The following is a 24,168-nucleotide window of genomic DNA, read 5'->3' as shown; positions in this document are numbered from 1 at the left end:
TATAAACTTATACCTAAATACAAGATTTATTGTATTTAGGTATAAATATATTTGTTAGATATAGACAGAGTTTGATCAATCAAGTGACACAATATTGACAGTTTGGATCATTTACATTTCAGACTATTTTTTCCCTCTCGCTGTGGATGTACAGCACGAGGTTCTGAAAACCAGGGAATCTTTGATCCCTGGTCTTTGATGCTGCTCTGCCCACATATAGAAGCATGTTCGGCGTGGGCGACGTATGCCACTGAAGTTCTCGATCCGTCTCTCTGTGACAGGGGGAATCATTTCTCGTGGCGGCGCTCGGATATCTGCATACGTGATGAATCGCGGCCTATCTCTTTGGCTGTGCCCGACACGCAGACCGAAATATACTCAGCAGGTGACAGGCAACCATATGCCTCGAATGCCATGGGGTCCCGAAGCCGGATCATCTCCAAAGGCTAACTGGCAGGTCTAAGTAGGGACGGCATTAATACATATTATTCACAAAGAGCATCATTGAACAGAAAAATGTGCCCGGCGTGTACCCAGCTGCTTTGTTGGCACACAGCTCTGCCTCTGCCTGGGTTTCAAGACTGAGCTTGGATTTAGCCATGCATTCACTGAATTCCCCATGCAGCTCTTATTCATTCATTCAGGCACAGGCTGGGCTGTACCAACAAACTGGTATCTGTGCATGTGTGTGAACATGTGAGAAAGAGTGTGTGCATTTGTGCCAGCTCCTGGATAGCTGTGTGAACCGCAGCAATTTCAGATTTTTAACAAATCCATTCCGTACAAGTTTATTATTCAGAAATTCTAAGTTTCCAAGGAGTTTCCAAGGAAAATTAAGCCTCTGACTTTGAATCTCACTTGCTGTTACAGAAAAACTCTGTAACAGGTTAGGGCCAGGTTTTATTCATCTTACTGAGCTGCAATCTTTCAACAATTTTCCCTGTGCCTCATTCATAGAATCTTGAGTATTGGCTGATGCAAAGCAAGGTTCAACACCTTTTTTGTCTGGTTGCCGGTTGAAGAGCGTCATTCACGCTGTCACCTGCTGAATGAGAGTTTTCACATTCATAAAAATATATGGATTGATTTTGTTTAACCATGGCTTGCCTCCCAGCCCTCAAGAGGTCAGCAGGTGCGTCTGTGCGCCCCATGATGGATGAATATTTAGAGATACATCGCCCTCTAGAGGCAAAGATGGGGAGGGCTCTTCAGGCCCGGACCCAACCTTGATCACAGCTTCATGAAAGTTAAACATCTTGAAATATCACATCGTTAATTCCTTTTTATTAAGCATGTATTTTTGCTTCTCGTTCAAGTTAAATAAATAATTAATATAATAATAATGATACATTTTATTTATACAGCACCTTTCAAAGGGCTTTACAATAAATTGAAAGACAGGAAATAAGATAGATCCGTAAGAACATGTTAGAAAACAAAGACTTGGGATGAAACAAAAATTATAACTAGCAAATGGTATAAAAAGATGTAAAACAAATTAAATAAAGTAAAATACTTAAAGAAAATGGTGTTAAAAATACTAAGATCAAAGAATCAAAAGCAAGATCACAGATCATAATTAACATGACTCACAATTTTCAAATATGATTAAACTAAGAATGATAGTGAAATGCACATTTTTCTACTTTATCGGAGAATTAACATCCATATATTTTGAGCGAGACAGCTGAACAAGTAGTGTGTTCAGATTAAATCAGTATAATCATTTGAAGATCTGAATCTTTGTGGAGCGATGGAGCCTGTAAATATGGAAATTGTGACACATTAGAAGATCTTAAGTAACTTAAAATGAGTTTTTTGTATTGATATTCCTTCTGTTTTTAGACTTGCCTTCACCGCTTGTTGGGTCTCCGAAAGAAATGTGACTGCAAAGTAATTCAGAGGGATATTTGTCATTGGTTTTGTTTGTCCCATTTCAGAGTATTTGTGTATATGTCTCTTCCAACTCCAGTGGTTTACAGTATCATGTAAACTGTAAACTAAATGTGGCTACTTACATGCTGCTGTTTGAGCGGCTTGCTGTAAACCCCAGACTCCACCGGTACGCTTGCTCTGCGATTCTCCTTCTGCGTATTACCTGAGGGGAAATTATCCAACATTCACAGCCACACAGAGAGAATTGTTCAGTGAAAGACAATAATGCAAACTCCCACTTAGTTCAAGTGAACCTCAGCTGTGGGGATTTGATTTAAAGACCCTTCCCTGAGGATTAGATCCTCACCACTGAAACAAGGTTTTCTCTGTGCACAGTGAGACAAGTTTTTTTAAAGACTCACTTGGAGTGTGATGAACGATGTGGATTTGATCTGAGGAGAGAGAAGACTTTCTAAGCCCTTAAAGCGATACAGTTTAATACAGTCAGTAGTTAGTTTACCGCTTGTGTCAGTTTCACTTTTACAACATTGCATATTGTTGTTATAGTCTCTGTGCAGCAAAGTTTTATATTTATTTAGAAATATTTACCATAGACACTGTCATCGTCCTCGCTGCTTTTTATCATAACGTCTCTCAACTGTGTCAACTTCTCCTGTGCACACAAACATCAGTTAACTTCAATATCACACTGACACACACACAGGCAGTTACTGACCCAATTAGATTTCTACATATGATCCGTTTTATGTTTGTTTAAGTTGTGTCATAAATATGTTGGTGCCTTTTTGGAGTCTGTTGTAACACAAATAGACAGATGGGCGACATTACAGCTCCGCAAAAGTGAAGCCAAATCATCTGGCTCCTCCATGTTATCAGATGTGACAGGGACCAGACTAAAGTACACGGAGGCGTGTCGTCCATCTTTGTTTACAGTCTAAGACATGGCATAAGCAACAGTTGGCATTTAACACAGACCGTTTTATAAGGGTTTAGTCCGGACTGCTAATTCATTCCAAATCCAGTGTGTGGGATGATGTCTGTGTGATAGACCTACTTTCTGGGTGGCGTCCATGTCCTTCTGAGCCCTCTGCCAGTCACTGAAACGCTCCAGAGCCTCGTCCACAGTGAGCGAACCGGCCTTCACCCTCTGCTGGAGCCCGGCAAGTTGCTGAAGCCCATGCATCTCTACCAAGTTGTCATAGGTGGAAGAGATGCTGGGTTCTCGCCCTTGCGCTGCAAAGAGCAAGCAGGGAAATCTGACGGTTTTTTGCAGAAAACAGACGCCACACATGGGCACGACAAGTTAACAAGGTGGATTTCACATTTGATATCACAAATTAAACTGTAAAGCAGAAATAAGAGGAGGCAGAGTTTAAACCTCGTCCAGATGGCACTCGCACAGAGGATAAGATGTGGTTTTCCCCAGCAGATCTGTAATGTCAGTGAGTCATGGGGATGGTAAGTCATTTTACGGATGATCTATGGACCTGTCATTCAGTGTCACCAACACTACAGCAAAGCAGACAAATGGCTCTGTATCTGTGTGAGTGCCAACGCAGCAGCTCCTTCTCTCTTCTGCACATTTTTAAAGATTTGTTTACTCTGAGTTTGCCCATTCATTTGCTGCTGCGATAATCATTTCTCCGTTGTGATTGCTCTAATTTTTATTTACAAAAACACCATACATTATTTACTAAGAGGTTCACCATTGACTGATACCATCGAGCAGGTAATTCCAACAGGCAATCATAAGAGCGAAGTCGGCAAAAATGATTTGTTCAGTTTGTGTCCTGATGTTTTGAGTAAAATGTTACTAAGTATATTGATGCTGCATACTTTGTCCTGGGTACCACTAACAGACCACTCCTCAGTGATCTGAGAGATCTTGCAGGGATAATATAGCACCATCATGACTGTTAGGTATTTAGTGCCAATTCCATTAAGAGATTTAATAAATAAGAGGTAAAACTTACAAATTGATCCAGTGGCAATAAGGATCTCTGCATGGATCTGAGCCTACTGCACATGTTTATTGAGAGAGAACTATTATAAGCTTGTTTAAATCAAGTGAGAAAGTTATAGAAAGGCTGGTAATACCTAATAATTACAACAATAATTACCTGATAATGCAAAACCTGAACACTGGCTCCAAACCACAAATGTATTTAAATTGACAGATTTTACTTCCACATCTTTTTCAAGCAAAAATATCAGGCTTGATCTGAGTGTAATAAGCTACAAATATATAGGATAAGGGTTGTTTTTGTGGAGTTAACATCTTTACGATCTCACACTTACCTTCTTTAGTTGGAAGTGAATATAGTTCAGCATTTCCCTGTGGCGTTTTCTTCTTCTTGAACACTGTAAATATAGAATAGCCAACTGTAACTATTGTATATTATATTATGCATAGATTATTGATTTATTTTAATTGACTATATAACCTTTTTAATATGTTTATAAAACACTTGATATGCAGCTGCCTTAACACTAAATGGTTGAGTTCTGAAATGTTCCTGTACTTAAACTATTTTGCCACAAGATGGAGCCATACTCTAAATGTAAGAACTAGATGTGAGGATTGTGCATTGCTCAAATGTGAATTGCCTGCAGATTGAAACCTGTTACTTTCCGTCCAGAAAACATATTTTACATAATAGAATATAACGACTGTCTGTGAAATAGCAGGAATCTTCATGGAATCATTCAGAGCTAAATTCTCAGTTCCTCTCAGAGAAAGAGACTCACATTCAGCTCTGGATCAAATTAGTTGCTCTGAAAGATCCCTTTGGTTTGGTAGTGAGTGTTCAGAATGAAAGGCTACACTGTTGAGCTCGTCAGAGGCGGTGGAGCTGCGGCGGTGTGACCAACGCCGGATGAAAATTCAACATCCCCAGCCTGCGAGATAATCCTCCCCCTGGCTACTTTCTCCATGACAGCATCTCTCTTTTCCACTTCACGTTCATACACAGCTTCTCTATTTCAACCTTGCTCACAACACAAGTCTGGCTCTATGGCTTACACTCAGAATGAAGAGCACTGCTGCAGATCTGTCTTTCTCTGCTGCTACTACTTTCCCTACCCCGTAGAGCGGGTGCGTTGCTATCTGTGTAAGTTACATGGCCAGCAATTCCTCCCTATTGGACTACAATTCATTCACATTTTAGTCTCATTGAGCTGCTGCTGCTAACAAAAGGAAAACTCCTCATTATTTCCACTTGTGCCCTGTTCTCTCCAATAACTGGCTCCTCTCCTAATCCTCCACCAAGCCTCATCTCCCCTCTCACATCTCTCACTGCGGCAGTGGGAGTGAGGAGCAAAATGTGATCCTTGTGTGGTTTGAAGCTCCACTGTCTCGATAGATGGAAACCTCGAAATCCCTCTCCGTTCTCTTGTGCGCTCTGGGGACAAGGACGATGGAAAACACGTGTAATGACTTATTTTGGCTGACTTGGCCTTGGTCTGGCCAAGATTGGTTGCAGATGGCAGCCGAGTAGGTTCCCTCTCTGTTGCTGAGGAGACGGTCGGGATGCAGGGAGTTCAGTGGTGCGTTCAATTTAGTTTTTTGCTTTGTAAGGCCCATTGGGAAGGTAGCTGGCTCCCGGGATACAAACAAGCCCAATATGAGGCTGCATAATGACGTTGTTCCCCAACTACAATTTTGACGGTTTTCTCAATGCGAATAACAGTTAATTATGGATGCATGTGATGGTGTTTGCATTTGCGAGATGAAAAAGAGAAGCCCCGGCCGATTTAATGATTTATAAGCCTTAATAATACCAGTCACTTTTGGATGTTTCATCTTCATGAAATATTCACGCTGCTGAAATTGAACAGTTAGGGCCTGTCGGCTCTTGATGCAGGCAAATGGCTCTTTCTCTCCCCTCGCTTTTGTTTGTTTTGCAGCAGGGAGCAACTGTGTCCTTGTGGTTTATAGGATCAAAACAAAAGTGCACCACAAAAAATAAAATCCTCTCCCCTCTCAATCCAGGCGCTTCCTCCCTCCCACATGAGCTCCCTTTCACATGCTGTGCATTAACTCAGTGTTGTCTTTACACCAAATGAGCTCCATCATATCTATAATTTGGAGGGAAAAGTAGAGAGCTACCTTGAGTGATGTATGAGACTTTGTCCTCCACCACCATGATGCTCTCAGGGCGTGGAGTGGGCGCTGGTGGGCGATTGGCAATAACCACCGCCTTCGTTGGGTTCATGAAGGTGTCATAATCATCATTCATCCCCAGCGAAGCATAGATATCCTCCATCTCCTCCTGTTCATCCTCTCCTCCCTCCTCTTTCTGCATGTCTGCGTTGGAAGGACTCCCTAATGCACAAAGTGTTTACTGGTTGAATGTCAAGATGAAGTTCTGCATGCTGTGTTTTGCTACTCGGCTACTCGGAAGCAACGGCTACATGGTGTGCCCCTCAGCACTTGGAAAAATATTCATCGGTTGGAAATGAACAGCAATTCCAGCTTAATGATACGCTGGAAAAAAAGATTCCATTGTTCTTTTTTGGCCTCCTTCCACTTCCCACCAGTCCCTCACTCACCTGCAGCGCACATCACTTTGTGCACACCGGAATCTGCATTATCCTCGCCGGGGTTGGAAATATCCTGCAACAGTAGAGTGTGAAGACCATTTACCATTTAGTGTTTAAAATGCTGATGGTTTCATACACAACAGTAGATTTTTCATGCATTTGAAAAATTCTTGATGCATTGCAGACTTGTAATTTAGTAAAGGACGTGGCTTGCTCATTGGTTGGCTCACTACATCCTTTCTTCTGGCTCATTTTCTCATTCTCCACTGTATCAAAGGCGTCAAAATTCAAGATAAAGCAGAGGTGACCACTTCCTGGCCGGTGGGCTGGCCTGGAGGCTGATGTCTGCCTCCATGCCAACCTTTAATGTGGCTTTGTCATGTTAAGATGATTTATTTTAGGTTCCTAGACGCACCTCTTAGGATTTCACTTTTGGAAAAGCAATTTCAGGGCTATGCCAGGAATTACAGAGGCGCGCTGCAACCCTGCCTGCTGGCTGAGAGAACGCAGCTTTCCCTGTGACTGCAGCGCTTCTGCCGAGTTGAGGCCCTATACTCGCTAATAGCACGCTGAGGGACGGGAGTATGATCAGGGTAATTATGAAATCAGACAATCTTCCCCTTTCACTCCAAACATATCATTTAGTGAGCAACTCAAGACCCTCGGATAGACTGGATCCATAATTAGAATGAGGATACGTGCTTTCTAATTGACAGAGATTTGAAGAACTGGAGTTGCCTTAGACATTTTTAACAGTATTTATTTTGAGAACAACACAAAAGGAAAAAGAAGAAAAGAAAAAGTGCCTCAAACCTGTTTTTCACATTATAAAATTTTTGTTTTTTTACAATGCATGAGCACTAATGCAGATTTGTATCAGCAATCTACGGACGACAGGAGCCACACATAATACATATGATAATGCTTTAGTATTACTTTAGATTCCAGTGTCTTATTAAGAGCATACACGCTGAATTGAGAAATGTCAACAATAATAATAATTCTAAGTCTTTGCAGAATATATGAGACAGAGCCCACTTTGATCAAAATATCCTCAATATAACCTGCCACGCACTGTGTGCTGTTTCCAAGCAACACAAGCACTCCTGACTCAATTACAATATTGCACTGCTCCGAGAAGCCTACTGTAAATTACTTAACGGCTGCCATGAATGCATTACTGAACAGTGGTGTTTTATAACATGCCCAACAGGTAGAAAGGATGGGTTGATTATCGTGCAGCCTGAGCATTGAATCGAAATAGTCTGATGCTGCGCTCAAGCCCTATGCGGTACTTTCAGATCGTTCTCGGATGAGGGAGGGTGTATTTATTTACTAGCCACGAAACGCTAAATCATTTTTACAGATGTCTGAAACTGCAGGAGCCCCCAGGCGTTCCAGACAAATTCGGTTTCGCCGCTCCTCAAATTGCAGCAGCGCCTCAGACGAAAGCAGTGGGCGTGATTTTGTCAGAGGGAGAACAAAATCTCGAGTGAATCTAGGGAGGGATAAGCAGTATAAATCTGTTTTCAGCTGCTGAGATGGTCAGCTCACAGGTTAGCAGGTCTGGGCTCTTCAGTGCCGCCATGCTCTGTGTCTTTTAATGGTTTCAGGACTGTTTGATACACGGCAGATTGAGTCGCAGTCAAAATCCGTCCAACCTGTTTATCTGGCATGGGAAACTAAGAGGTGGTCCGCTCAGCAGGGAAAGAAATACTTCACACTTCAAACTATATTTACTCAGCAAAGTGTGATCTTCGTAGTTTTCTTTCAACACCAAACATGTGTTATTATAGTAGGCTCTTACTACCACACTGAGCTGGCTGCTGCTCCGAGCTAAAGGCTAATGTCAGTGTAAGATCACAAACATACTGAATAGGCATGTGTGATGTTTTTACTATGACTAACAGCTTGCTATAAGGTACTGCTGGAACAGAGCGGCTGTGGTTCAGGAGGTAGAGCAGATTGTCGGTGATTCCCATAGTCCATGGGCAAGATACTGAACCGTTAAATTGCATTTTGGTAACGATAACCACAAATCTCAACCTCGTGCTGGCACTAGTGGAAAAGTCAAGGGATCGCAGACACACTGATGATTCATCATTCATCTCGTCCCTGATGAGAATTCAGGGCAACACCAATGTCTGTAGGATATAGGCCTTATATAAACATGGACACCGTGTTTCCATTTCCCCCCACTATGCAAAATTTAAACCATATCAAGGATATGAACACTGCTGATGTCATTTTGAAGTATGGTGCCGCGATATCGACATCTCTCAACCAATCGGGAGTCATTCGCTGTCAATCGTGATGTTTCACCCCTTTTTTATATCATCAAATAACACTTGAACACAGTTTGAAAATAACTATAAAAATTGTATTTGAAACATTACTTTAGATCATGTCCTGAGTTTATAACACATACACAGCAGCCAACCACTAGGGGGCAATCAAGACGATTTGGCTTTACTTTTGGGGTGCCGCCATGTCTTTATATTCAGTTGATGGTGTCTATAGTCTTACTTCCCTGCAGCAACTCTGAGAGTTAGCATCTAGCAGCTTCCCTTTTAGAACAAGGATGACTAAATCATTCAAATGATAAACAAATCTCTGGATCCTACTGATAAAGCACAGTTTCTGACCAAACACTGACAACATGCAAAACAAGATGTGTGAACCCAGCGGATCCCTCGTCTGGAGTGTAGGGTGTTAACTGATTTGAATCGGACTCCACTGTACACAAAAAAAGCGTGCAGTACACACAGCTCTTTGAAGTCTGAGGTTAGTCTCGTACAGTTGCAGGCTTATTTGTATTTATCGAGCTCCGCTCTCCGTCCGAGAGTATACGGTGAAATCCTAGTTGGAGCAGAGAATCCATCTTAATGCCAAGTGACCCAGTAATAAAATATTAAATAAGGACAATGTGTGTTTGTGTTGGTAATTATGAGCAAGCACAATATTGCAGTCGGAAGACATAAACATTGCAGTTAACAGCAGAGCGTTTTCTATATTTGTATTCTAGTTATGCTCACCTGAATAATTCAGCTTCCCCCTCTAGAGCAGTTCACAGCTAATTAACAAAGAGGTGCTCTGCCAGGGCAGACTGCTGGATCTGACGCAGGCCCTGTGAGTGATTCAGCCTGTGTATGAAGCAAGGGACCAATCCATCCAGGGTTTATTGACAGAGCTGCTACACTGACGCCCAAATCACTGATGCATCATGGGTTGATTAATTGGAGGTGGTGGTGGGGGGGGGGGGGGGGGGGGACACTGCAGATGAGTTGATGAAACCGCCATGCACAAAAAATGGAGCAGGAGCAAATACCCACCCGAGCACAGTATGGACATAGGTTCCAAATTTTAACATTAACTTGAACTACTCTCCAGGAAAACAGCAATTGTTTGTGCATGTCCAATCTGTCTTTTGTGTCACATCTTTGTGTCACATCTATAGGCTTGTTGACGTCCCTGCGGGGAGACCTCTGCGGGACTCCGCTGCGGGACTCCGCTGCTCCCTGTCAGCTCAGCCGACTCACCGAGGGTTCACAGAGAGCACTGCGACTCGCTGGAGCAGTCGGATCAAACCTCGCTCCATCTGCAGGCCCTCTCAATTAGCAGGGTTGCTAGGAGGATAAATACATTTGCGACAGCTGTTGGAGTGTCTAAATTTCCCTCGAGAGGGAATCCTCCATAGGCCGGTCCCAGGCATCGGAGAAATGTTAGAAGTTGGCGCTATTATGGAGGTTTTTATTGGATATTAAATGAGAATGATGCTGTTATCTGTTAGAAATTGATACATGGATTATAACACCTGAGACAAGCTTTAACGGATTAGTTCACACAAATGACAAAATCATAATTATAGCTCTGATAATAATGAAAATAACATTTGTTGCCAGGTATGGTTCATAATTATATGCTACGGAGCCCCCTATTGGTCACAGTGATTTCTTTGAGAGTTACGTTTGCGTTCCCCTTCAAATCACTGCCCTACTGTGTTCTTCTGGAGTGACCTCTTGATATCGATATAAATATTTAGTTCTACATGAATAACAAAAAGGATCATCTCCATGTGCAGAAGCATCTGTTGCGTTTGTGTTTGTATTTGCCGAACACTACAGAAATACATGTGCTGTTTTCAACCTGCCATCTTAGCCCTGCCACTTGGTGCATCACATTTTGTTTAATGATAATGTGCTCACTGCCTAATGAAATTAGCATCGGAAAGAACATTATGAAGCCAGTGTCCTCCAGCTTTATCAGATAAAGGGATGTGCATGCATGCTCGGGATCTATTAAATCTGGATTGCTACTCATTAGCGAGTGAGTGGCAAACACGCTGCTCTTGTGTTACTGCATCCCGCCCGGTGAAATGGAAGGTTGCACGGGAAGTGGCTCTCCATATTAACATGAGAAAATGGCAGCTGTTATGCGGGGAAATCTCCAACATTAGAGGCTGCATTAATTGTCTGAATGTATGCAGACGACTTGAACTGTGAGCCATCGGGCATGCATGAACAAACACGGCCTCTCTGGTGTGTGCGGGGGTGTTCCATTAGGAACCTCGCAGGCCAAACATATTCAGGGCGAGAGACGGGAGGGTCATCGTCTCGTCGATGGTTATGTGGGAGTGAGGTCCCCCCACTCCCTGCTTTCCACATTTCCATCCTCTCCATTCTGTTCATTATTGATAAAGCCCCACTCGCTCATAGTGCTGAGGCATTGTTGGTGTTAGCAAGAGCACTGAGTGCTACACCACATCCTCTGGCGGCGAAACCTCAAGGGCCCATGTGCACCGTGTTGTTTTCTTAAGCCATCAGCAGGTAACTAAAAACTGAAGGATTCCGCTGAGCCGATAATACATCCAGCCAGCTCCATACACACTAATAATGTCACTGGGTAACTTTAATTGGCTCACAAATCACTTAACATGAGAAGCTGTCATCAGATATTGGTATTTTTGTGAAACGTCTTCATTGTATGGAGGATCAATAATATTATATAGCCTGTTGCAAGGATGAATGTCAACTGCAGGAAGGTGACAATCAACAGGCAGCAGTCAAAACGATTGAATATTAAATAAACTGTAGATGAGGATGTGCTTACCATTGTTTTCCTCAGTAAGGCGTCCACCTCTGCGTGGCCGTGACTCCTTGCAATCTCGGCCGGAGTCTGACCGTGCTGATTGGTCGTGTGCAGCGCTCGGTTGGCGCCAGGAAACTGCAGGAGTAGGTTGGACACACCTATGAGTCCATACTGGGCGGCAAAGTGAAGTAAGGTTGGCGAACCCGCGTGGTGGAGCTCTGATGTGAACATTTGAAAGTGCAGGAAAAGCTATTTTCAGACATTTTCACAAAAGTCCATTGTGGCCTGAAAACAGTATTTGAGCATGTAATATTTCTTTCCCAGCGAAGATATCGCCACTTTCTATCCAGGTAATAACCTGACCCCGGTGCAATGTGAGCAATTTAACACATTCAGGAGAGTCGAAGAAAGACAGCTCGGAGGCACTTACTGACCTATTTGACGTGGAAATGGATTTCCAGTGCCCTTTTTAACAGAGTTAAGGATCAATCTCAGTAGCTGATGAAGCCATCAATCTCCAACATAATGAGCAAAGAAATAATGGAAGACTTTTTGGTTCCTAGTGGATAATGTGCCTCATCCAGCTGGAACGCTCTGACCGTGTCTGACCGTGCTGATTGGTCGTGTGCAGCGCTCGGACAGGAAACCAGAGGCTTCCAGTCCTGAAATCTTGTTCCTCACCTACAGATTTTGCATATTCACACATAGTCTGCTGATAGAGATCCCTTTTGGCTTCACCTTGCATCTATTCATACCATAATCAAAAAAATATCCAATCGATTTTCTGGCAAGTATACAACTAATTAGTTTGTTTTGTTTCCTCAGTGTGATTGGTCAGCAGATGTTTTTTCAAAGTGAAGTGTAGACGAAGCTGTACCTCTTTCAGGCATGGTGTCACACCGCCGTGCAGGGAAGCCTCCACTGGGCATCGCCTCCAACAGCATGGAGGACAACTTGTTGTCAAGCTTGTCCACAGACGGCACCTGAAGAGCCTGAAAATCAGACAAACACACAGCTCACTCACAGGCAGATTTAATTGAATTGAATAATTTGTTGAGAAAAGACTACACAGAAAAATTAGGAAACCCTTTTTTCCCAACAACTTTCTAGCCGAGCCGTGGTCCAGATCTAATTGTTAAACTTTACTCTGTGCCAATTGAATCTGCCAACCATGGTTATTTCATTTCTGAATTGCTGATTGGACATAGTGCCAGTTTTTCAAAAACTATTCTCTGATTAAAATAGATTTTCATTTAAACGATCCATACATAAAAAGGACGGATTGATCGCACTCAGGTCCCCGGGGGTATAATACGTTTCTGTTTTGGTGCTGCCGGCAGGCGCTGTCAAAAAAATAAAACACTCACTGAGGACAACCAAGCTGAAGTCTCCAGGTGATCTCAGTTTATTCTTTTACCAAAGCAGACCGGGCTGTTGAACTTGTTTTTTAACATGTTTTAAGTGATGACACCTGTATCATTAAAAGTAATCATCAATGTTGTGTTTAATCGCAGTGTCGTCCATTCACAGCTTCCTTATTGGAACTCATCACCTGCATATCTGCTTCCATGTTGGCGTAAAAACGTCTGGAGGCGCTAGTCTGGGCCTGGAACGTGTAAAAACTAATAGTTTAATAATAGTAATGATTTCTACTACCGTTAATATGATTTATTATAGGGCTTGGTTGAATTTCCTACTGTTTTTAAAACTTGGAAAAACACCTAACACTATCCACTCTGTGAAAAAGTGCCGACCCCAAATTTTTTTTTCCCCCTCCAATCTGAGCAGCCTGACCGAGACAACTAAAAAGTAGACATTGTTTGTAACAGCCCTTTAATAGCTCTACCTGACACATGAAATCGACGGGGTCTGCAACCCTAGCAAGAAGGCATGCGAGTTCCTCCATGCTGCTGTAGTACTGCAGCTCTGCCTTGCTCAGTGGCACTCCGTTGATATACACGGTCACTCTGACGTTTCCCGCAGGAAAATCTGCAACAGAAAACACACAATAACTAAACACAGGCAGAGCACACACATTGATTATTTTTGCTTTCATGCTGCTCACCTGGTGCATGGACACGCAGGGCTCTGTCGTTCCAGTGGACAGGCTTCACTCGCAGCGTCTGATATTCGCCAGCAAACTCAACCTCAGTGTCGCCGCCAGGAGCCTCATTTTCCAAAAGGATGAACACTTCCATAGAGGTCTGCCAGGGAGACAGTACAGTGCACTGCAGTGTAGCCAATGTTAGTGGTGCTTTGTGGAAGAAATAAGAAATGGCCTCTGACCAGACGGGTGTCTCACCCTGCAGGGAACCCTGGAAGGAACGACCACAGATCTGCAACCGATACTTTGGACTGATCCAAAGGGTTTACGTGTCAGTGGGTTGATGTTTGCTGCTCTGGCTGAAACACCTATGAGAGACAAGACATTGCACTGAATAATACACCAGTGATGTGGGAAAAGCATCGCCTATCCAGGGGCAATGTTGATTTGCCACTAACTATCAGATGCTTGGCCAAGAATTTATCTACAGGCATTCATGCTCCCCAGAGGATGAATCTTTTTTTTCAAGTGAAATGTCTCAGTCACTGTTAAAAGAATTTGGTAAAACAATTAAAAACACTCAAGGTGCGCTCGGACATCCAGTGAACGGATGTGAGAATGCAAATGTCTGAGTCATTTTCAGAAAGCTCTTGACATTTTCTGGAGCTTTTCTTTTCCCCCTGCCTCCTCGGGAAATATCTGAGTGAACCCATGTGACATTTTTAGATTCTATTACTACTGTAACATAGTGAGAAGGATAATTTATGTTTTAGCTTTACCTTGAACCTCAGAGCAGCTAGCATGACTCTAATTTAAGCCTTATTATTTAAATTAAACACGGTTAAAATGACATAAGTTTTCATATTGTGAGCTCTTGTAATTTCTATTTAAAGTGGTGGCCTAGTCGTGGAGTGTACGTTCTTTTCCTCTTTTCCTATATGTCGGCTACGTGTGCTGACAAACAAACACTATCACTCTGTATGAACAGCAAAACCACCTCTGGGTTAAAATATAACTGTTTGTGATGTCCAGGCCTCCACCACTTCACTTCAATGAAGTGATGCAGAGTGCACTCAAATTTACATGGCTTGCGTTCTGCGGCGCGGGCTGAAGAGGAAAAGACTAGCCATTTGCATCACATGTTACACACACACACATCCACCCACACCCACACACACACCCACACACACACACACACACACACACACACACACACACACACACACACACACACACACACACACACACACACACCTGTTCAAATCCTCCCCTCTGCTGTTTTAATTTACGTCTTTATGCAAAACACACATCCAGTAAAAGTATATTTTGATGGATGCTTGATCAACAAAACATCACAAAGTGTTGTTTTATCAACACAAAGTTAATATCTTGCCATCTGCATCGTATCTACACTTAGTTATGTGGGTATCGCGACTTTAAAACCACCACGCCGACATATTCGTTCATATGTTCTATTCAAATTTGATTTTGGGTATTCAAGATGGTGACACTGTGTCTTTATCAGAAATTATATGGTTTTTCTCGGTCCTCAGAAAGTAAAAAATATGATACCTTTTTTCACAACATCAGTGACAGTGGATATGTACTCATGAACGTCTTGTTCGCTGGAAATCTGCAGGCACTCGTCACCATTCAGAGGCACCAGCTCCAGCAGCGGGGTCAAACTGTCCACGCCACACAGCAGCACCACCACCTGAGCGGCGGGGCTCAACACGCGGGCCAGGAAGAAGCGCCACAGCTGGCTGAGGCCGTCCAGCATGCCTTTGGAGAGGATCAGGATTTTGCAGCTATAGCCGGCGAGCCTGAGGAAGTCGTCCCGTCGACTGGACATTGTGGTGATGTTGTAGCAGCAGATGCCAGCCTCTGGGAGGGGACCGATGAAGGCTGACTTTAGGTACGTTGCCCATTGCTCTGCTTCAGTCTGATAGATGATCAACAGGTCCTCCGCTACAAGGAAAAGGCATCTGTGAGTGCAGTTTTTAATGTTCTATGGAAAAACAAGCACATACCCACAGTGAAACAGTTTCAAGTCTAATCTGAAACTTACCCAAGTAGTTTAAAAATGATTCTGTAAAATACTGAATGTATAGGATGCAGTGACATAACTTGACTCTACCAGAGTAAATCTTGATGCTGCTTTATCACTAAATGCAAAACTATTTAAATCCCTTTTTAGACTTAAATCCAAGATATATTGCACTAATATCAAAAAAATATGTTGCTCTGAGGCATCTAATACAAAATTAAAGCAATTCATCATTTTCATTATCCTAGGAAAATTGTAATAACTCGCTGAATAATTAAAGCAAACGTAAAGCTTACCTGTGTGGCTCATGGCTACAGTGTTGTTTGCCTGCAGGTCTTCACAGTAACTATGTCAAACACCATGCCTATTATATAGAGGATCTCAGATAAGAGTGTTTCCTGTTACATCCCAATGAATAGAGAAATAATCAGATGGAACAAAAATGCCTGTCCGCTCACACAGTGATAAGGAACTAGCCTGGATGTGATGTTTTTTTTATTCAAAAATTAAAGCAGCAATTCCAAGGACTTTGATCTCAATTCGTGCAAGCTGAATTTGTTTGAAATACACAAGACGGATTCAGTTCGCTGTCAATATTTCACTGGGGATGAGACCACCAAACCTCATAGGAAAAAAATGGGGGATTATAAATGTGAAGCAATAAATCATGAAGTTATAAAAAGCTGATATCTCGCTAATGTTTATGTAGCAAAGAGGGCGGCACAGAAAGATGAAAAAGGTCTTTGTGTAACTGTAAGTATTTCCAGTTTGAAAATGTCATTTGGAGAGGAAAGGTTTCCAGATTTTCTCATGTTTTAATGGAGTTTAAAAACAACCAAATCTACAGAAGTAAAAAAAAGCATATTGAAAACGATAACATAAACAATCATAAAAATCCCACACCATTTATTTCATGGCCATAACTTAGTATTTTATTATATAAAGTCAAGGTGGCTCCATATTTAAGCAAATAAGAAACTTAAAGGTCACTGTCAAGCAGACAACAGGTGAATAGAAAGTGAGAAACCTGAGTCACAGATTTGACCAGAGTTTAATGAAGTATGCAGAGCCATCAGTGTAAAGCAAGGCGCCGGAGCCTGAGGCTGGAGCCGGAAACTAATGATCTGGTGTGAATGTCTGATTGTCTGACATACCACAGGCACACACACACACACACAACCACACACATAACCACACACATTGAGAGAAATGTGAAACTCAGGCCTTCATTAACTGCCTCCGCCTGCCAAACAACTGACTCTTAACCATACCCCCTGTCTCACAAATAGCAGTTTGCCGTCGTTTATTAATTTGTTTGCTTTGAGCAGCAGTGGCGGGGCTAACTGAAATGCACAAGCGTTGAGAAAAAATGAGTGGGTGAAAGCTGCAGTCCTCTTCTTGCAAATTGCCGCTGCTGTGAACCTGGTGACTCACCAGGGATAGATCATGCATGCAGATCCACACACTTTGCCTCCAAAGACAGGACATGATATCGTCTGGATCTGCTGTGAGTTCAACAAAGCTGAAAGTAGTCTGCAGCTGACACCAGAGCCGTCAAAACAAGCTACTTTTACATATCAAGTGACGCAGAGATAAATTAGGTGAGGGGTAAGCCATGGCCTCAAATAGAACATTGACAATTCGATCATTAGAGTAACCAAAAAGAACTGAAACTGCTACATTTGTCCTGAGGGTGGTGCTGGAGTAAAGGACGAGGGCTATTAATGTCATAGTGGTTTATCTCCATGGGAGCATGAATATTCTCTGCAGAGTTTATGGAGATATGGCTGTTAAAGTTTGAAATATCATGTGTGCAATGCCGTGGCTTTTTACTGAGGTTGGCGTTCGAGAAGAGCTCTTAGAAAATTCAAGATGAAAAGGTCAGGGGGTCATATAAGTATCAGGATTCACCCTGAGGGAGCAAAAAATATCCCGAGCAGAATTCTTAGGAATCTGGCCCTGAGATATTGAAGTTCAGGTTTGCCATTAAAAACATTTAGAGGTTAGTCAGAAGGAAAATCTAAATTAAGAGATATTTAGTTATAGTTTTGATTAAATCCAGAATTAAAGTTTTATCTCATAATTATTACTTTCTGTCTCACAATTACAATCATTACTTTTTTCTCGACAATTTTCAGTTGTGTTATGATTTACAATTTCAACTGTCTTATTTTTTGATTAATTGTCTCATTAGTTGTGCTTTATGTGTATTCATTTTAAGTTACTACCTCAAAATATAAACATTTTGAGTTCCCATCTTAGATATGTAACAGTTTATCTCATTGTAAGGATAGCTATTGATGTTGGTAGTTTCTTTAGAACAACTTTTCAACTCCCAACTGTCTAACATTAGTTAATTCACAGAAATGTAGTTTAATGTGCACTGTCCCTATGAATAAATAAATAATAATAAGATCATCTTTTATTATTTAGACTTTATTGAAGTTTTAACACACTACAAAGCTCAAATGGAATTGAATCATAATTTCCATACTTTTTAACACATGACAAAGACAAATACCTAAGCATTAGGAAATATAAAAATGTATGAATGGAATCAAAACTAATATATACAGTTTAAAAACAAACAAATATGTGCAGTGTGAGAATATGTTCAGTGAATGGGTTGCATTTGAACCATTGTATTCCACAGGCTAATATTTGGGGATTTTTTTTTTATCCTGTGTTATATTTTTTATAACAAATATTGTTTTGATGAAAATGATACTCCAATAATAATTGATAAAATTTGTTTAATTTTTACTTTGAAGATGTGATGTACTTCTTTATAATAACTGTTCATATTCTCTGCTTCCTCACTGTGGTTGCACAGCTCATAGAAAACCCATCAATATATTGGACTTTTAATAAATTGCTCAGCCCCAAATATAATAACTGACTCATGCAAGAAAATGAAGAGAAACAGCGTAAAAAAAAATCTGAGTCAGAGCCAAATGTGTGATGCGATATGTTTTGGTGCTAGGTTTAATATGTGTGCATGTTTTATATTTTTTGTTATTATGGTGAGGTTTGGTTACAGCCTCCAGAATGATGTTAAGACACTGGGACGTGTTGTATCCCCAGACCTGAAAGACTGGATCAATGCTAAAAAGTGGAGACGGAATTGAATGAATCTGTGCTCAACAGATTGAAAGGGGACATGCACAACAAACAAAACAACAATCAAGGGATTTTAAACATCTGTATTGGTGCTTAAGTTTAGTAAGCATGCATCTTTGAGTATTAGTTTACGTCCCATATCTCTGTTCATTCATTCATGCAGCGTGCACACCCTGCTACACGTTTATCATAAGTAATTCATGCAGGCTGATCGCGGCCGACTGACACGGGAACAGAAAAGTGTGAATGTACAGTGCGGGAGCGGCAGCGCGTCGCCCTCCGCCAATCGGAAGCGGCGCTCGGCGGCGCGGTGGGCGGGTCCGCGGGGCGTCAGCAAGTTAGAGTGCGCACCGCTCCGGAGAGTAGGAGTCAATCAGACGGAGCAGCTCCTCCAGCAGCAGAAACCCCAGCCCTGTCCCAGAGTCTTTTTTGGCCGCTGAACGGACCCGGTGAGATCACTGCGGCCCATTTCCCTCGGATAGACTCGGGGAGAGTTGTTCGGCAGCAGCGAGACGAAGAGAAGAAGCGGAGCGTTTTTTCTGTCGCCGCGTCGCAGCGTCATATCACACTGGAAATGTCCGAAACCAAGCCGAGTGATGAGCCGAAGTTATCTACGACGGACAGGGCGGTGAAATGTAAGTGTTCTCTTTCGCGGGGAGGGGGACGCACACTTGGGAGAGAAACGAGTGTCGTGGCAGGAGCAGCAGCAGGAGCGTGGAGCTGCTCTCTGTGGACGCGGGTGTTAGCCGGAGCGGTGACAGCAGCGCTCAACTAGGAAGTGGAGGGTAACTCCAGTTTGGTGAACCCCTTAGCACAGAGATGTCACATTTAGCCCGCGAGGTGTCTGGATACACACGGGGCTGCACCACTGTGACACACGCACTATCTTTACAGTGTGCATGCAGAGATGTTGCACAACGACGCAGGGGCGATTTCTCCTCATTTTGCATGCAATCACCAAGCATAGTTCCCCCCCAAACACTTTATTCCCCTCCTCTTCCTCCTCCTCTTCCTCCAGCGTTGCATCGATACTACTTGATGTGTGTTTCTTGTGTAGTCTCATATCTGCAGGAGGGAGGGAGGGGTGGTGGTAGTTCATCGTGTGCTTTTTGAGTGTTCATGCCATATGGGGCTGGTTCTTCCTGCCTTCTGTGTTTACAGGTCTGACATTCCACCTTTGCAGTATACCATAAGAATGCAATAAAGATCATAATCAAATCGTGCAAGGAATACGGGGGGCATATGGCCTGCTGCAGTTTAATGTCATCTTCACCTTTTAGTTGCACCATCAAGCCTGTTTCTGCACATGAGCACTGCATGCCAGTTCAAGTGACATCTCTCTCATGCGAAGCCTTTCCCTAATAAGCAAGGTGATGCCCTTATTATTTACACTGGCTGATTTTGCTCCATCACTACAACCGTTATCCTCCCCCAGCTCCTGTGCATCACAACAGGCATGTGCAGTGGGATCCCAGTGTGCACGAGGAACAGGAAGGAATTGTTGAGTAATTTTGTTCGTAGCTGCTTCTTGGGCTCAGACGGTTGAAATGATTAAATAATTGGTGGCCATTAAACAGTCGGATTTTGTTAAGAAAGGAGAAAATGCAACGCTCCAGTGTTCAAAAGAGCATGACTGGAATCATTGGCTATCTCACTGTGTTGAAGGCAAACCAGAGCCCTGCGTCGCGATGCTCGATCTTGGAATATAGCTCCACACAATCGCTTGCTGAGGCTCAGCTTGTGCCACTTGAAATCTTCAAATTATTTATTTTTCCGCAGCAAGTGCACAGCTAAACAGTTGTGTTGCTGCAGCTACATTTGCCTAAAAAAGACATGGGGTTGATCGCTGAAAGAGAGTCGCAGCATGTCTGTGGTGCTTTTGAAATTAATATTTCAAGAGATCATCCCCCTACAGCCTCCACCAACTCAACGGCTAATGAAAAATAGATTTGACAAGTATGGGTTTTGGAGAGATTTAACTATCACCTGAGACCTGGCCTATCATGTTCTATGGGTCTCTGGGTACTTTTTGTGTTGGTCACACGAGGAGATGCCTGCGCACTGCACATCTCGAGGCTGTGTTTTCAGTTGCCTCCCAGATCCGCTCAGTGAAGGTCTGCTATGATCTCAATCAGATTAAAATGTATTGATTAGTCATTAGACGGGCTGCCAGGGAATCTGAGAGGCCACTTTCTGTTCTGGCTGCTCACTCCTAAACCTGATGCGGAGATCAACAAAGTAATTCAGCTCATTATTCATCCATCAAGTTTTGAGGAGTCAGTGTTTTGGTAATGCATCACTGTTATGACAACACAGACATTGGCTGTGTACAAAGCACCTCTCCAAAATAACTGCAGGCCGAATCTGTGAAACAATTTGTTTTCAGCCGCCTAGTTTGCGAGGCAAGGTGTCACAGTGTCAGGACAACTTATCATAAGTGCTTTGCATCCCCCCCCGTTTTCAAAAAGGAATTATCATAATGCTGCTGCGAGCCACTGCCCCAAAGTAATTACTCACAGGAGTTTTATCAGCTGCGGCAGGAGACGTTACAACATTTCCATCAAGTTTTTATCCATGAAATGTACGAGCAATTTCCGGTCCACAGCCTACGACTGTTAACCACTCCACGTTAATCAGCTGATAGTCTCTTGCTTAATTTGGCTGTTGTCATATAGGAATCCTGCTTGTTAGTTGACCATTGCAGACATCACCACATCCCATGAGGGACACAGAAATGAATTGCACTAAAGAACCAAAAAACAGTAAATGGAGAGCCCATTAGCTTAATTAACATAATTAATAAACTGTTCATCATAATGTAAGTACTTGCTAGATTAATGGGTTAATAAATTCGTGGCTCACATTAGCCAACATTGTGCTATATTATGTTTGCAGTTTCTACAGACGTTTGAATTCATATTGCCACCAAACTGTGAGAATGAATGAGGAAACAATGTCTGTCTCTACTGGTATATACTATTCTTTAAGGCTACCCTCAGTTCAATATGAAATAAATGAACTGTCGGTAATATGCTCATTATTGTGCGACACTGCTCTCCGAAGCAAAATGAGCTCAGTAATGGTGTTTTTCCGTCACTAGCAGAGAAGCAGGGCCTCCGAGCCCCCGATGGTGTTCCGGGTCCTTCTCTATGAGAGGGGATGGATAACATCTGACATTTGACTTTTGAGGAGAGGCCCCAATGCTCAGACATGCATGGACTGGAGCGATGGCGGTGGTGACAGCGGCGCAATGCCAGCCACTGATCCCAGCTAGATAGCTGAGTCATTTATAGAAGGGAACATTAAGTAATGCCACATACTTGATCTTCGCCTTATGTGTGATCACCTGCACACGCGTCTGCTTGATGTTCATGAGCCCGTGTCATGTTTCTTTCAAATCAGGTGGAGACATCGTGTCATGCAGAGACATAAAATTACCATTTGTGTGGAATTTCTCTCAAGCTGTTATAATTCCGAATAATATTTGCTCATTAGCATGCATGAACTTTGTAATTAGCTGTATTTACATGGGAATAAGATTGCAATCGGAAAGTTAAGTGATTTATAATAATTGCTGAGGCTGTTTGTGATTGTTATTCTGTGTCAGGCTGCGGTGTCTGTTCATGAACTTAAAATTTCACTAGAAATAGTCTGACATATTTTTGTGCAGTCAGAGTTCCCTTGGTGTTCGTCAAGCCATGCAAATCAAATTGACAGTAACTTCATCCCAAGTTTGTTTTATGCAAATACTGAAATTTCTCCTACGGGCTTGACAGCCAAGAGGGAATGATGATGTACGTTTGCTGTTCTGTGGAATGGAGATGACGCAAACTAGATGACGTCAAACTGTCTTTTTGCATTTGGGGTTCCAGTATTCTCGGGTGGATGTGATTTATTTTGGTCAATAACTGTCAATGTTTTTGGTGAAGAGACTTAACGATGCTATTTATTCAGTCTGGGTGATTTTCCCCCTAATGGATAGACGTGATCTCTGCCTGAGAATTTAATCAATTCATGCTAAGCCTTTCCAGACTTACCTTTTCACAAAGTGTGAAAAGAAAAGTGGGTACAGCCAATTAGTTAGTTATTATATTTCAGCTCCATAGTTTCAGCTTCTTGGTTTATAAGAGACTGAAAAACTCAGACTAAACTCAATATTTTTTTCCTTTTGACCGTTGGTTCGACAAACCAAACATTTTAAAGATGTCAAATTGAGCTTAAGTTCATTCTGAAAGCCATTTAAAAAAATATTTTGACATCTATTGTTGAAAAATAATTTGCAGGTTGATCGGTGATACATGTAGATGCTGGTTATATGCCACCACAGATTGCAGCAAAATGCTGCCCAGTTTGGCCCAGGTGAAGATGAGAAAAACCATAAAGTTGAAGAAGCAGACAGTGGTTAATCACAGCTTTTAACTGGTCAGACAGTTGACCTATGAATGGGAGTGCTTCATTCAGTGAACCAGAGTAGTTGCTTGAGTAGTAAACGGTCATTTATTTGTGAAGAATTGTGATCATAATTCTGATTTAATTGTGCAGTCTTATGCCATTACCTACATTAACTACCCTTCACTGTTTAGTGTGTATTTAACTATTATGAATAAGAAAAGTGTTTGAGGTATTAAATTAGTTTCATAGGTCTGCAGTGATGTGAAGAGGTCTGGGTGCTGGTGGGCCGGAGATTGCAGCCACCTCCTCCTCTTCTTCATCATCCCTGGACAGTCGTCCACTCACCTGAAAGTGTTGCCTACAGCACAAACAATGAGTGACAAACAGATTTCCAGACAAGCGATCAAAGCCTGTCATGCTGCTGCCTGCTCTGCCGTGCCTTTTTGGCCGTTGTTGTTTATAACAATGTATTTCATAATAGCACAGCAGGGAAAGACCCGCGCTGTCTCTGCTCTGATGAGATGCACTGTCTCTGCCATCCTGAACCTGAGTGTGTGCACCTTTACCGCTCATTAGATTAAAGAGGAATTAGGCTCTGTTGTGGATTTAGGGCACAGCAAAGCGGCGGATTTGGACAGATTAAGCTCTATATATGGGGATAAAGGCTGCTCTACTCCCAGGTTGTAATCTGACTCCATGCATTAGCTGGTGCTCTTGCTAATTCATGGTTACAAATGGACGCTGGGTCTCGATAAAGCTATAGGAGGGGAACTGTTTACCTACCCCTGCATTTTTAGATTGCGGCAAAGCCTGTAAGTACAGGTTGGGGATTTGCAGCCCTTTAAACTCATACTGTAGTAGTAGTGCTTTGTACTTCTGTGGCTCTTCATATGATGCTTTACATGCACCACATGTGTCACATTTTCCTCTAGAGCCACCAGAGAACCATTTTGCAAAGGCCCAAACACGAGAATTCCACTTTTGATTGCATGTACCCACAGTGGCATTCATGAGCCATATATCATAGATCATAATGTTG

The 24,168-nt window shown here is 42.4% G+C and overlaps 2 protein-coding genes across 4 annotated transcripts in view; one reads left to right on the top strand and one right to left on the bottom strand.

The window, feature by feature from the left end:
• Positions 1–1,410: 1,410 nt before the first annotated feature.
• On the bottom strand, positions 1,411–15,979 carry LOC133950288 (B-cell scaffold protein with ankyrin repeats-like). The gene is made up of 15 exons (XM_062384537.1): positions 15,959–15,979; positions 15,143–15,578; positions 13,829–13,938; positions 13,592–13,730; positions 13,373–13,515; positions 12,404–12,518; positions 11,548–11,744; positions 6,448–6,511; positions 6,005–6,220; positions 4,195–4,257; positions 2,951–3,129; positions 2,485–2,548; positions 2,298–2,327; positions 2,019–2,098; positions 1,411–1,886 (listed from the first exon to the last, which is right to left on the bottom strand). Exons 1-15 carry the CDS (start codon positions 15,977–15,979, stop codon positions 1,854–1,856), a joined length of 1,890 nt encoding a protein of 629 aa, XP_062240521.1. The 3' UTR covers positions 1,411–1,853.
• Positions 15,980–19,171: 3,192 nt separating this feature from the next.
• The window catches only part of LOC133950002 (protein phosphatase 3 catalytic subunit alpha), a 60,394-nt gene continuing 55,397 nt past the window's right edge, over positions 19,172–24,168 (top strand). For all 3 annotated transcript variants that reach the window (XM_062384147.1, XM_062384145.1, XM_062384146.1), the window contains exon 1: positions 19,172–19,372. In XM_062384147.1, coding sequence (XP_062240131.1) covers positions 19,312–19,372 — 61 coding nt within the window. In that variant the 5' untranslated portion in view covers positions 19,172–19,311. The remainder of the gene's footprint in view (positions 19,373–24,168) is intronic.

The sequence above is a fragment of the Platichthys flesus genome, chromosome 24, assembly GCF_949316205.1.
Source record: "Platichthys flesus chromosome 24, fPlaFle2.1, whole genome shotgun sequence".
In the NCBI taxonomy this organism is placed as follows: domain Eukaryota; kingdom Metazoa; phylum Chordata; class Actinopteri; order Pleuronectiformes; family Pleuronectidae; genus Platichthys; species Platichthys flesus.
The sequence above is the reverse complement of the archived record's forward strand: the minus strand, read 5'-3'. Positions and strand labels throughout refer to the sequence as shown.